This window comes from Xyrauchen texanus, chromosome 15, assembly GCF_025860055.1.
Source record: "Xyrauchen texanus isolate HMW12.3.18 chromosome 15, RBS_HiC_50CHRs, whole genome shotgun sequence".
NCBI lineage: Eukaryota > Metazoa > Chordata > Actinopteri > Cypriniformes > Catostomidae > Xyrauchen > Xyrauchen texanus.
The window spans coordinates 34,693,378-34,707,210 of NC_068290.1; the positions used below are offsets into that span (position 1 = coordinate 34,693,378).

At 38.3% G+C, this 13,833-nt stretch overlaps 1 protein-coding gene across 1 annotated transcript in view; it reads left to right on the plus strand.

Annotated features, from left to right (window-relative positions):
- LOC127656361 (transmembrane protein 65-like) overlaps positions 1–5,777 on the plus strand; it is a 62,943-nt gene extending 57,166 nt beyond the window's left edge. The window contains exons 7-8 of the mRNA XM_052144661.1: positions 1,396–1,501; positions 2,522–5,777. Of these exons, the coding sequence (XP_052000621.1) occupies positions 1,396–1,501; positions 2,522–2,581 (166 nt within the window). The 3' untranslated portion in view covers positions 2,582–5,777. The remainder of the gene's footprint in view (positions 1–1,395; positions 1,502–2,521) is intronic.
- The last annotated feature ends 8,056 nt before the right edge of the window (positions 5,778–13,833 follow it).

The window sequence follows — 13,833 nt, forward strand, 5'->3', positions numbered from 1 at the left end:
ATGCATAAGAGACCTGGAAATATCATGAAATTAAACAGTCCAAGTTCCAAGTCATGGAAATCTGTCAAAAAAAAAAACTCAAATCTGATTGGACGAGAGACGTTCCTTGCGCATTGATGTCTCACACCATCACCACTCAGACGCTTTGCTGTGTGTATCACTCCGCTTGTGTTCGTTACGTTCTAAACTAAAGTGTAAGAGCAGTGCATATGTGTAAAAGAGCTAGAAGTGTGTGTCTTTTCAGCAGGTGTCGACAAAAGATTATTTTTTTATGTGTTATGACCCAGTAAAATTTTACGTGCAAGTCGGCGCACATCAGATAGTGAGCAGTTCCTTTGAAATCATCGGCATTGTCTCTTACTCCATGATCGCTCGGATTACTACTACACTAACACACTACAGCTCTGTGCTTGAGAGTCGCGACAGACGCAGGTAATAATCGTACATGCTCAATCTCTCTCTCTCTCAAACTCACACAAACACGCATCGTTGTTTCTCCAATTACTTGTTAGAAACAGCCCAAGCCGTCTTTACTAGTTCTAAAGTGCCATTTTTTAATTAGTAACGGAGACTTGTGCAGATCTTTTGATCTAGAAATGTCAGATTCTGATCCGTCACTTAAGAAAGTAGTTCCATGCACAACTGTATTTTTTGTGACAGGCCTTAGTTTTTCATCAGTTTTTGTTTAGTCATTCATTGAACTGTTGTATATAAGCAATATCACACTCGCAATAGTGCTATATGAGCCCTGCTGAAATCACATCCGTGCTGATGTAGGGCCATGCAGCACTATTGCTCATGTGAAATTGCTTAAAGAAAAATTCAAGTGAATATCTTTTTTCTAGTAATGATCAGCATTACTAAATATTTAATCTAGAAATGTCTCTTTGTGAATGCAAACTCTGTAAAATAATGTTGTTGTTTTTTTTATCCAATAATAACAAAACACTGGAAAAGTCATGGAATTTCAATGGTTGAAAATAAATCTTAATTATTTTTCTTACCCAATTAGCAAATAGTTGTTCTTGTTTTAAGCATAATCCTCAGTAAATTTTGCCCAATGTATAATTAATTACAAGTAAAAATCAACAACAATAGTTAATTGCAGTAAATGTTTGTATTATTTAAATGTATTATTTTTAATTATTTATAACATTTTATTTAAGATATATTCTCTGGAGAAAAAAAAATCAGTTTTGATTTTAATACTAAATGTGTTTTGTTTTAGATATTTTCATTAGATATTTTTATTGGAAAACAAGACAAAATTGTATTTTTATTGTATTTTTTTCTCTGAAAACTGTGTGTGTGTGTGTGTGTGTGTGTGTGTGTGTGTGTGTGTGTGTGTGTGTGTGTGTGTGTGTGTGTGTGTGTGTGTGTGTGTGTGTGTGATAGTCTTGCAGGTTATGTGGAAGTGCTGGCCTGTAGGCTGGGGATGCAGATTCCTGATTTGAGTCCCAAGCAAGTAGATATGTGGCAGACCAGAGTTAGTTCTCACACCGTGAGTAATTATTTCACACTTTCCTTTGGGGACATCGTTTTGTACTGATGACAAACAGCCTAAGTACCATTATCTATGAAGTAAGACACTTGAGTGTTGCAAAGGAAGAGAAAATGTTTCCTCTGTTATTGTCTCTACAAGACCATCATTTAGGAATCAGCAGCACCCGTTTTGTATTTGGTGGCCTGTACTGTGAGATAAGCTGTTCTTTTGTTGGGCCTGTCTGCAGACACAAAGTGCCTCTCAAAGCACCTGCCAAAACCTTCTGCTTTTACCTTCTATTAAAGTTTCTGTTTTCAGAAAATATGCAGGATTCACTGATACAAACTTTGGGTGGATGGAGCAAAGACCACATTTGACACAATCAGCATGAACAGGCTGTAATGGCTGCTTCTTGTTTTCATTCAAAAATACAGAATACAATTGATTTGGTTTGCAAAGATTATTTAGCACTCTGTTATGCAAGAAATGAACAGCTCACTATTCAATGAAATTTGTCCACTTTTAACCACATTTATTAGTGTGGAACAAGCTAACATGACAAACCCGCTGAAGTGTGAAACTTTAATTACAGCCCTTTATTTGAGGATGCTTGAAAAGGTCACGGTTACATATTGTGCTAAACTAAATTTGAGGTATTGCTTCCCACCGGAATTCATTTCTCACCTTTGTTTTAAAGGGTTAAAATATGCACTGGGGAAAAAAAAGATAGATTGGTTGGACTAATAAGAAGACCCATTTTCATCTTTCACAAAGATGGTGTTTGCTTACCAGACAGTCAACACTGCAGTACTTCCTTGTGCGAAACTACATAATCAGATCTGAAGTTCTCTGCAGGAAAATAGTACTCTGTTAGTTACAGACAGTCATAAGATACTTTCACACATGAAACCCACTAAATGGTCCTGAATTAACTTTTAATTTGTATGTGATTGGATTAGTTTGATTCATGAATATGCATATCAAATCATATAATTAATTGTATTATAATTTGTATTTTTCCTTGGTTTGTTCTCTCAGGGCAAAGCCATCGGCGTGGGGATTGGCTGCATACTAGGCATGTTCCCACTACTTTTCTAAAAAGACGATGAAGAGAAAGCAAAAAAAGAAGGAGAAGAAGCTCAACCCATTTCTAAGGACACTAAACGTGTGTTAGCAGCCTCTCTATAGGGCATCTGATGTAAAGAATGACTCGCCTGGAAAACAAAAGTATCCCAGTCGGACTCCTTGTGCCATCAGCTACAGCACACACTTTGATTAAACTAAAGTGCATGAGGTTTTATCATTTTTTTTTTGTTGTGTTGAAACCCCCCCACAGTGGTGCACAAATCAAACATTTATTTCAAACACACAGACAGAAATGAGAGTGTGCATCGTTCTCAACCATAATAGCTGCCTCCAACACTGTTGTAAGGGGTTCGTGTTTTTTTTATTTTGATGTAGTTTTATTTCACTCCTATTAGAAGTGTAAAGTTAAGAGACCACAGTACAAATAGCTAGACCTCTTTCTTATTAACTTGACCCAGTCCCCATTCATGCACCAGTGATGCACATTTATTCAGGCCATGGAGGCCTACGTGCTGCTTATTTAATGTTAAATACTTATGAAGCCTGATAAGAGTGCACAACAGTTTTTTTTGTGCAGTGCTATATTTAGTTGATGGCTTACTCTTCTTTATTGTGAAGATGATCTTATATATAGAATTTCAGAATCTCGCAGTCCTAACCAGGCAAACAGTATGGAATGATATTTGTGCCACTTTGAATTGAAAATGTTTACTTGAAACTGAATATGCCATTTTGAACTGGAATTAATCCAAACTTGAAATTCAAATGTACATGACATGAATTCAGATTATCAAATCAGTAATTCCCAGAAGGCTATGTCACATTTACCCAAATCTGAAAGTAAAACCTGAAGTGTACCAACGGAAATGTTGTAACCTGAGTCAGAGTATTAAAATGTTGAATCTGAATTTTAAGATCTGAATTAGTTCCACCTACATTTGAATTTAAGATTTGAAGTAATTCAAGTCGAATATTCAATTTAAAGTAAACATTTTCAAATTAAAGTCTTAAAATTTTAATTCAAATGCGAGTGGCACAAATATCATTCCATAAATTCTGTCCACAGTGAAAGCAAAAATGCAGTGTGATGCAACACAATTACAGCCAATCAGAAAATAGCTTATGTTTAATATACAGGAGCAGGATTTTAGACCAATGAGATTTAACTGTGGGCGGGACTACCCAAGGCAAAGCTACAGAGATCCAACAACCAACCAAATCTCCTGTTGCTTGTCACTTTATTGAGTCATGTCTGGTTAGGACACGGTGTTACTAGGACACTTGTAGGACAGGAAATAAGAATCATTTTATAATAGTGCTTGAATCTAACACTATACTGATTTTAAATGAAAGTCTGTTGTCATTTGTTGAGGTACAGTTACTGAAGTGCAATTGAAGTAACCACATAAACCTTGCAATATATTTTACTTTCAGAACAAATGAAACAATAGGACATTTTTTATTTTCTTCAACTTGCTTAACTAAGCATTAGATTAAGGTTGGAAATGGAAGAAAATGTGCTTCCTGCTCTTGCCACCAGATGGCAGCATTGAATCGAGTTTCAGAATTGTGGTTGAGGTATATGACCAACAAAAAAGAAAACGCTTTAACATGGCAAAATCCAAGCAAAAGTTGTATCGTAAGTACTGTTGTGGGAATTGTTGAATTGTTATGTGCCTTATTGCATGTAAAGTCAGCAGTTGCTATTAATGTGATTGGAAATGTCATCTGAATGTCTTTTATCTTGAGTAATGCTCACTGATTTTACAGACCCGTGACACATTTTAACCCACAAGCTAAAACACAAGAAATAACTGCTGCATTATTTATTTCAAGTATTTTTCATCTCTATAGTCCAGAACAATATTTGCACATATTTTGTGCAAAATGTAATCTACATTATGCATTTCTCATGCTCTTTGTGTTTTTTGTGTTATCTGGTTGGTTGGTTTGTAGTTTTTTTTTCTTTCTTCAAAGTTAATGCTTTAAAGTCAACCTGAAGCAGCATTCGCAAACTTCACAACCCACTTTACTTCCATAACGTGATGTCATTCCAAAAGCAGGTTATTTAATGGGGGGAAATGTAGGATGTGACTTAATTTCATTGATGGGGAATTAATTGGATTGTGAGAAGTGTCATTAAATGACAGTTTGTTACAGAGGTTTGAAAAAACAAGAAGGATTAGTTATGTCAGTCGAAAGGTTATTGCATGTATTAAGAAAATAAATAGGGTCAATTCTAATTTCACATAAATTCAGTCTAGTCTAAATGATCCATTTTAAGTAGTTTTTTATTATTATTATTATTATTATCCTACAGTACATTTTAGTCTATTATGACTTGAGCAAATTCAACATATAACAGGAAGGAATCAAAGCATGCCTTAAAGGAGCATTCTGTTACTGCACACAGAACATTACTTAAGATTCTAGATCAGCCATTTCCCGTAACCATGGAAACTGTCCGTCTCTTCAATAGAGAGGCTCAGTGCTGTGCTCTGTAGAACAGGGTGGCCTAAATATAATCTTGGTCATTTCATGAAATTCAATGGCGATCAAGTTTAAGCAAGCACAAACTAAAGCAAGCATGACAAACATGTGCATGTATAGTTCTCAGTTGTGAAGTCAAAGATCAATTAGATTATACAGTAAGAGATTAAACTTAAAGTGTCAATTTGTCCTATAATGATGATAGTGATGTAATTTGAGTCCCTAACGGCTCTTTTGACTATGTATTACAATGGAAACAAAAATGATTGATGGAAGGAGATATTTTATACATGCATGCATTTCAAATGAATTATTTATGTCTTTAAGAAATAGTGGAAAGTAGTCATTTGAAACAATCATTGTTCAATGTTATTTGTTCAAAATTTGTTTATTGTTCAAACTTACTCGCATGCTGTTATGAGAACTTTATGTTGCACTGAATAAATCAACATCATGTCCATATAGTATGCATAAGGAAACTGATTAACTGAACAAAACTGATATTTTCTTAAAATGTAAAAACATACCTCAATAATTAGAGTGAGTGAAGTCTTCCCTTTTGCGTCTGCTTCCATTTTCTGACTGCATGTCTGCTTATTACAATGATTTTACAACAGGAAGCCACTGACATTTATTTAACTAACATTAAAGGTATAGTTCACCCAAAAAATGAACATTCTCTCATCATTTACTCACCCTCGTGCCATCCCAGATGTGTGACTTACTTTCTCCTGCTGAACACAAACAAAGAGTTTTAAATAATATTTCAGCTCTGTAGATCCATACAATGCAAGTGAATGGATAATTTTTGAAGCTCATCTGGGATGACATGAGTGTGATTAAATGATGAGAGCATTTCAATTTTTTGGGTGAACTGTTCCTTTAAGTGAAACAAGCAGCTGCAACACACAAGAGTGCAGTATGTTAGCAAAGCATAGAACCTGTAGAAGATTCACATTTGAATTATTTAAAGGGATAGTTCACCCAAAATATATATATATGATGAATGTTCATCAATGGGCAAACTATCCCTTTGAACTGAAACTGGTGCTTGCATAACAGATAAAATCTAAAACCGATTTAATTCCTCAAAACAGCCAAATGTAATGGATATCCCCATTAAACTTTACTTATTGGATTGTCAAAGAAACAAACTGTTTCATAAAATCTGCCCAAAATGGGCATTTCAACACCTGCACTTCAATGAATGTTACTGGAGAAGGCACAAAACTTGCTGAAGAATACAATTTTCTAGGCATCATCAAAAAGTTTCTTGACATTCCCGTTCTGGATACAGTCACTACAACCATACATTTCCTGTATTTACATTCCTCCATGGTTCATTATGATCTTTGCTTAAATCTGTGTTAGCGCTGCATTGTTTCACTATGACATACTGCTATTGCTAAATCAGGGGTGGTGTATTCAGAATGTTCATATAACATATGTCAGGTTGTGTGGTTTGTAGGATTGCTTAGCATAAAGCAACCTTAAGTAGATGTATTTAAGGGTTATGTAGTCATCTGCAAAATAAATAAATAATCATTTTATATATATATATATATACAATTATGGTATCATGGTAAAGTGGTAGTGTCAGATTTTAAATTGAATGATTATTATAATTAAATGGATAGATAGGGTGAACTATCTCTTTAAGAACCTATTTACATGGCACATGGTATTATCAAAGAACTGGCAGGGCTAAGGTACCAATTGAGTATTTTGTGTTTTTCAAGTGGCAAAGTGTATAAAGATTTTAAAGAAATACATGTAGTTTTATTGAGTATTGATAAATAATATATATATATATATATATATATATATATATATATATATATATATATATATATATATATATATATATATATATTTAAATGGTGGCCAGGGGGCCTTTTACCCACAATATACCTCTCACTTATTGGACAGTTACTGAAAATCTTTTGATTCAATCAAAATGTATGCGATGACCTCGTGAATCAGTCAAACAGGTGTTTTGGAACTGTGGCAAGTACTGTGGTAGTTTTTATTGCTATTTCGTGTTTTGGGAGAAAATAAAATCAAAGGTTTTTTAAACAGTTGCCAGTCATATGAAATCAAAATCAAGTTCTGTGGCTTTTGGTGCATGTCTGTTATCTTTAAAAGCATTTATTTGCTTGTGTACATCTCAAATGTAACTAAATTTAACCCAGAACAATGATTGGCTATTGTTGTTGTTTTTTAAAGAGACAAGGCCTTCTATATATCCCGCCCTTATTTCCTGTTTCAGTACCAAATATATCAACACAGGAATGAAAAAGCGTGAATCTAGTCATCTGATGAAATGGTAATGGGACTTTTGTTTTCACAAGTGGGGCAGTTTCCTTTAAATCGTTGGAGAATCATATGCCTTTTTAAGACTGAGTCAGATACAGGCATCTTCCTTTGGCAACCTCATCACAGGCAGGTGAAGCACATGGTCAGCTTTAAAGTGTCTACTGTCAAGCTTCAGACAAGTGCTTTTGAATCTGAAGAAGTCTGAACAAATTGTGTGTTGTGATAAAATGATCCTGTAGTTCTGTGTCTTAAAGCTTTGACTGTGAGATATTTGTTGGCTCTACTTTGATCTGGCTCTGAAGTTCCCTGCCTCTTGTCAGGATGGTAATGGAGCTTCTTCAGTCAGTGAGTTGGGACCTCTGCATTATAATGTATAATGACTTTCTATAGCTTGGTATTTTTTAAAATTTCACAACTTAGTCCTGCTGTCCACATATGAGTACATACATTTTTAGGTAAACTTCTTTCTCTAGAGTTGGTTGTTTTTTGTCATGTTTATTAGGTGCTACTAGTTACAAATCAAAAAGGGAAATGGTAAATGCACACAGTAAATGCAACGCTCGGGTCTCAGGAGATTAATAAACGGATGACTTTGTTTGTTTAAGTGCTTTTTCATTTAGGTAAGTTTAAATCGACTTAAAAATACAGTATTTTCCAGAGATTACAGTAGTTCAAATGGGGTTTAGTTAGCTAAATTTTGAACTAGCTAGAGTTCATGATGGTCCACAAAAATTGGCAACAGGAGGTTAAATGTTTTGTTTCCTAAGATCTATTTATGCTTTTTGACTGGCCAAACATTCTGAAGTCAAATGTCTCCTGTTTGAAGATTATCTGGTGCTGCTGTCACCCACAAAAGAGGCCTCTGAACCTCCTGCACAACTTCTGTCAGACATGGGACCTGACATTTAACCCAAAAAGACAAAAATAATGATATTACGAAAAAGACCCAGTCACCAAGACCAACACCCTAACTTCATATTAGACCTTGCACTTAGAACACAGCAACACGGGAAACATAAACAATTTTGTGAATGACCTTAGAGACAACATTTACATTTATGCATTTGGCAGACACTTTTATCCAAAGCAACTTACAGTGCACTTATTACAGGGACAATCCCCCCGGAGCAACCTGGAGTTAAGTGCCTTGCTCAAGGACACAATGATGGTGGCCTTGGGGTTCAAACCAGTGACCTTCTGATTAACAGCCCTGTGCTTTAGCCACTATGCCACCACCACTCCACACACCCCAGCACTCCACTCCAGACAAGGTACAAAGAGCTGTATGCTATTAAGAAAAATATAAAAGTGTACTTAATCAGAATATGGGTAAAAATAATTAAATCAACTATAGAAACTAAAGCACTCTGGAGGTGAGGTCAGCGGCTCACTCACAAACTAAGAAATCACTAAATGGGCAAACACCCAATAGAGACTCTGCAGGCAGAATTCTGCCAAAAGATAAACTATAAGTACAATGAAAAACTAAAAAATAATGCATGCAGAGCCAAATTAGGACTAACCCACTAATAATTAAAATAAAAAAGCCATTAAATTCCATGCCCAGCTGAAAAAAAATAATCTGTATATATATATATATATATATATATATATATATATATATATATATATGATACACAGACCCTCTATCACAAAGCTCTAAGCTACCAAGGGCTAAACCCAAAGAGAAGCCCCCTTTAGCCATATGGTCTTAGAGCTGACTTTACAATCCAAAATATGTCCAGCTGAACCCCAGAACAAAACCCCAGATAGAGCAAATCAAATTATTTAAACACATGCAATGGTGGCCAGCTAATAGATAGCTGTTCAGTGTGTATAAACTTCACGCTCCTGACCTCAAGAGGTGCACTAGCGAGAGAGAGAGAGAGAGAGAGAGAGAGAGAGCGAGAGAGAGAGAGAGCTCTGTATATTGTCAGCAGAGCACCCTCTGGTGCCTAAATGCATTTCTTTTAAACTGATAAACTTTACATTTGTACCAGTATACTTTATATGAGTATTTTATATATAAGTGGGTTCCGATTATCAGAACAAAACAGCTGATGAACAACCAACAATCTTTAAGATCCACACACAAACTCATATAGTGCAAACTGTTATATACCCTATCTATATCCTCCATAGTGATACAGAGGATAAATGTATAATATCTATATATATATATACCTCCCACTCCAGGCGTTCGGCAGCGAGCACCTTCTCCCCTCGTGGTCGGAAGCCGTCCCTCCGCTTCAAGGCGGATGGGTGGATGGTAGTGGCGGGAACTCTACTACGGCGTATCCCTCCTCCTTCCCGGGTTTCAGCACCAGTGTAACGCAGTTCAATGGAAAGGAGGAGGCGAGAACTGGCTTGGCAATATAAATTATATTTTAATGATTAACTTAAACAAAAGACAAACACACGCACATGACGGACATGTCCGTAAACGATCTCTCTCTCCCGCACCATCCTCCGCAGTCGGCGGTGCCGAAGCCCGGGAAGGAGGAGGGATACGCCGTAGTAGATTTCTCGCCACTACCGTCCACCCCAACGAAGCAGCCACGGGGGACGAGGGGGACGAGGAGCCCAGCCGGCTGAACGAGAACGATGGCCGCCGACCGCGAGGGGAGAAGGGGCTCCTAGCCGACCGCCTGATGAAGTGGAAGTGGGTTGAGCAAAAAAAAGAATCATGAATCAGCATTTAGGAGTGACAAAACGGTCTGGAACTGGTTTTTCAACTGTTAACATGGTGTGAGCTTCCTGACAGTTTAACATGCAGTTACGTGCTACCATGTATTCATGATGTGCATAAACAGAAACATGAGCCACTTGGTTGTTATGTGTATGCCCTCTCATATTCCTCAGTTGGGGTATGTGTATCAACCTCTTTATTATTCCAGAGATGAGAGTTTGACTGTTTGTTGGTGGAGTCATGTCTATGTTCTCATTAACCACACACAAAGCCTCGCTTTGCAGGGTGATTTTCTGTCTAGCGAGTATGTAATTAATAAAACCTCCACCCATGCAGGTTCTCACAACACTCTCGGGGGTGGTGTAGCCTAGTGATTAAAGATCTAGGATAGTAACCAAAAGGTCAAATATTGAACCCAGAAGGACAATAATTATGAGCATTAAGCTTTTGCATGGTTGAGCGAAGCACTTAACCCCAAGGGATTTAAAGGGAGCATGCTACCTTTCAAGGAGGTAACTTTGATGCTGCATCAGAAGCTGACACTATGGGAGCACCCTCCAGGGGGAGTTTGAAAACCTATACATCCCACCAATTTGATTGAGCCCAAAGCCAAGCACCACACCATCACAATTTTCCTCTTTCAGGGCAACGTAGTAATCTCTCATGCTCTGGAACCATAAACCCAATGCTTCAACCTATTGGGCTTTCATTAATAAAACATGTGAGGACCTTGCCATTTTTTCCCCGTGGTTGGGAAATGGTACAAAGCGGCCTCTGAGTTGCTTGAAGTTCTTTCTTAAGCATTAAAAACAACTGGTCAACTGGACAAAGACAATGTTGGTGCCCAGTCAGTAAGTTTCCTTTCTAGGAATGAAATGTCGGATCACATGACCAGCTAACACGTTCAGTCCATTCTACTATGAACCTGAAAATGTTCATGCTGGAGAGAGCCCTTCCATTGGAAAAAAGGCAAAAGGAGTTCACTGTGTCGGCACGCCTTCAAGCCTTTGCCGCTGGTGCTGCCCTTTCCTGAGTTCCACATTTTGACTTGAAGTTCTCCCTATTCAGTGAGAGTTTAGGTCTCTGGTGTATCCGCCTTGTTAAAAGCACCATGCATAGGAATTGGCACTCCGGTCACCAAAACCTCTGCCCAGGAAATTGGCAGGTCTATGGGCGGCCTGGTGTCAGTGGAATGACACCCCTGGCTAAAATTGTCAGGAATTCACTTCTCTCTTACCCTAACAGATGGTTAGCCCGGTTTTTACTGTTGTCGACGCCATGCCAGAAGAAGATCATGCCATAACACTGAGATTTTATGTGTCACCTAAGATGCCCTCTCGGTTTCCCCATTGATGTGAGCTGGGAACGATTTGTGGTGTGACACATGTAATTTCGATGCCTGTTTTTAGTCTGTTGACATCATGTCAGAAGACTGCCATGTCCCAACAAGAATCTAGACCTCCTCAAGAGAAATGCATTCTGGATAGACCCTGTGGAGCCATTTCTTCTGCATTCTCAGGACAACGCTCTCACTTTCTCTGCAGTTTTATGCTGGGAACGCTATTTCAGTCTTTGATGTAGATGGTATGCCAAAAGTCTGCTATGCCCTAGCACGACTGACAGATCTTGTAGCGGCTGCACAAACATGTTCACAATACTGAGCAAAAATCCAGCTTAGCTGATTCAGTTTCAATGAGTGACCGCCACTCAATAATTCAATAAGGCTTGAGCACCTTAGCTCACAAATGACCAGCGAAATATCAATATGTGTGGTAGAACTGTTAGATGAACCCTCATGGGAGATTCCTTTGAGGAAATATTTGCTCTCACAGGCTTCAGGCATGATCCGGCATCTATGCAGCCTGCACGTCTGGCCTCTGAATGGGACTCGTCTGAAACAATAGGGTTGTCACAACTGATGTTGAACACCATACTACAGGCCAGAGGCCCCTCAACTAGGCGGTTGTATGCCTTAAAGTAGCAACTCTTTGCTGATTGGTGCTCTTCATGGGGTGAGGACCCAACACATTGCCCTGTGCAGATGATACTCTCCTTTTTACAAGTTTGTTTTGATGCAGGATTCACTCAATTCACGCTCAAGGTATACATCGCAAACATAGCCACCACTCATGACCTCTGAGGTCTTGGCTATAGGCAAACATCCTCTGGTCAGCAGATTTCTGTGTGTGCGAGATAGCTAAGACCATTTTTCACCCCGCTACAACCCGGTCTGGGACTTAGATGCACTTATGAGTTCCCTGTTTAAGCCACTAGAGACAGCAAGCTTAAGCATACTCTCATTGAAGACTGTGCTGCTACTCGCTTTGGCATCAGTAAAATGTGTTTGGGACCTTTAGGCCTTTTTGGTCATCAACTCTTTTTACATTTTGGACGGGGCCTGTCAAAGGCAATTCTCAAGCCAAGAAAGGGTTATGTGCCCGAAGTACTGGCAGTCCCCTTTAAGGCTCAGGTTGTTACCCTGCTGGCAATCAACTCCACCTTCCTTGGAGTCGGGTGATGCTAAGTGACTGCAAATGCTCTGCATTGTAGGGTATTACACGTGTACATGAACCAAACGAGTCAATTCAGGGTATCTGAACAACCCTTAGCTCATAGGGCTTGGCCGTCTCCAAACAAAAGATCTCCCACTGTGTGGTGGATGCTATTGCACTTGCTTACAAACTAATTTTACCAGGAGTATGGCCTCCTCTTGGGCGTGGGTACAGGATGTGGGCTCTGGCCTATATGCCCACAATGACGTCGGAATGGTCTGAACACCAAGCGTCACAAGACAATCAAATTGGCGTGATAGTATAGGGTAGCGGTCACCAATTAGTGGACCGCAATCCAGGTCCAGACCTCGGCTTGGTTCTATCCGGACCATGAGACATATTGACATTTGCTGCCTCATCTCACCATTTCTATACTTCAAAATATCAGTGCAACAAAACAACGTAGCTGTGTACAACGCAAACGTTCGGGGAGATAGCGCTGAACTTTCAGCACTGAATTCTTGAATACTTTTTTTACAGAACACGCTTCATTTACACCCTTTTGTGAGCTGCATGCAGAGTTGCAGACGTGGTTATTTTAACAAGAGTAGACCATAGCGGAGAAATACAGTGAGCAGCAATATAGATGGATACTGGCATCTTTCGTAAAACGCACTGCAGAAAATGAGAATGAAGCAATGTGAATTCAACTTCATGTGTCTGAAATGAATCCAACCGTTCAGCTAAACCAAGTTTGTGATCGGACAAGTTTTGTGTTCGTGAAACCATGTTTTTTGTTCTGTCTAAAATTATGTTTCGAGTATTTCACAGATTATGTTTGTGAAAATTAATCAAAGATCGTCTCTTGCATGAATGGCAAGGAAAAACAACAAAAAATTAGGTTTTACTAGTAGCATAGTGGAGTTCTCATAAGAACGTTTCCATTATTTGATAGACTGACCATTTATAGGCCTACTTAACTTTAGCTAAAAGTGTTTTTAAGCTTCAATATTGTGCTGTGCATTGTTTGTTGTTGGTAGATTCCTCTTGGAACTTTAATTGAATACCCCTGGTATAGGGTTTTAAAGTCAACGACCCCTGGGGGTGCTCCCATAGCATTTGCCTCTGACACAGCATCTCATTTCTTCCTTTCAGGGAACCAAGGTTACAAGAGTAACTGAGACATCATTTTTAAGGATTGTTGTTTAGCAGCACTAGAGCACTAAAACGCAATAGTCTGGTTCCGGAAGTAAAAAACCCCATTCATTTTCTCCATA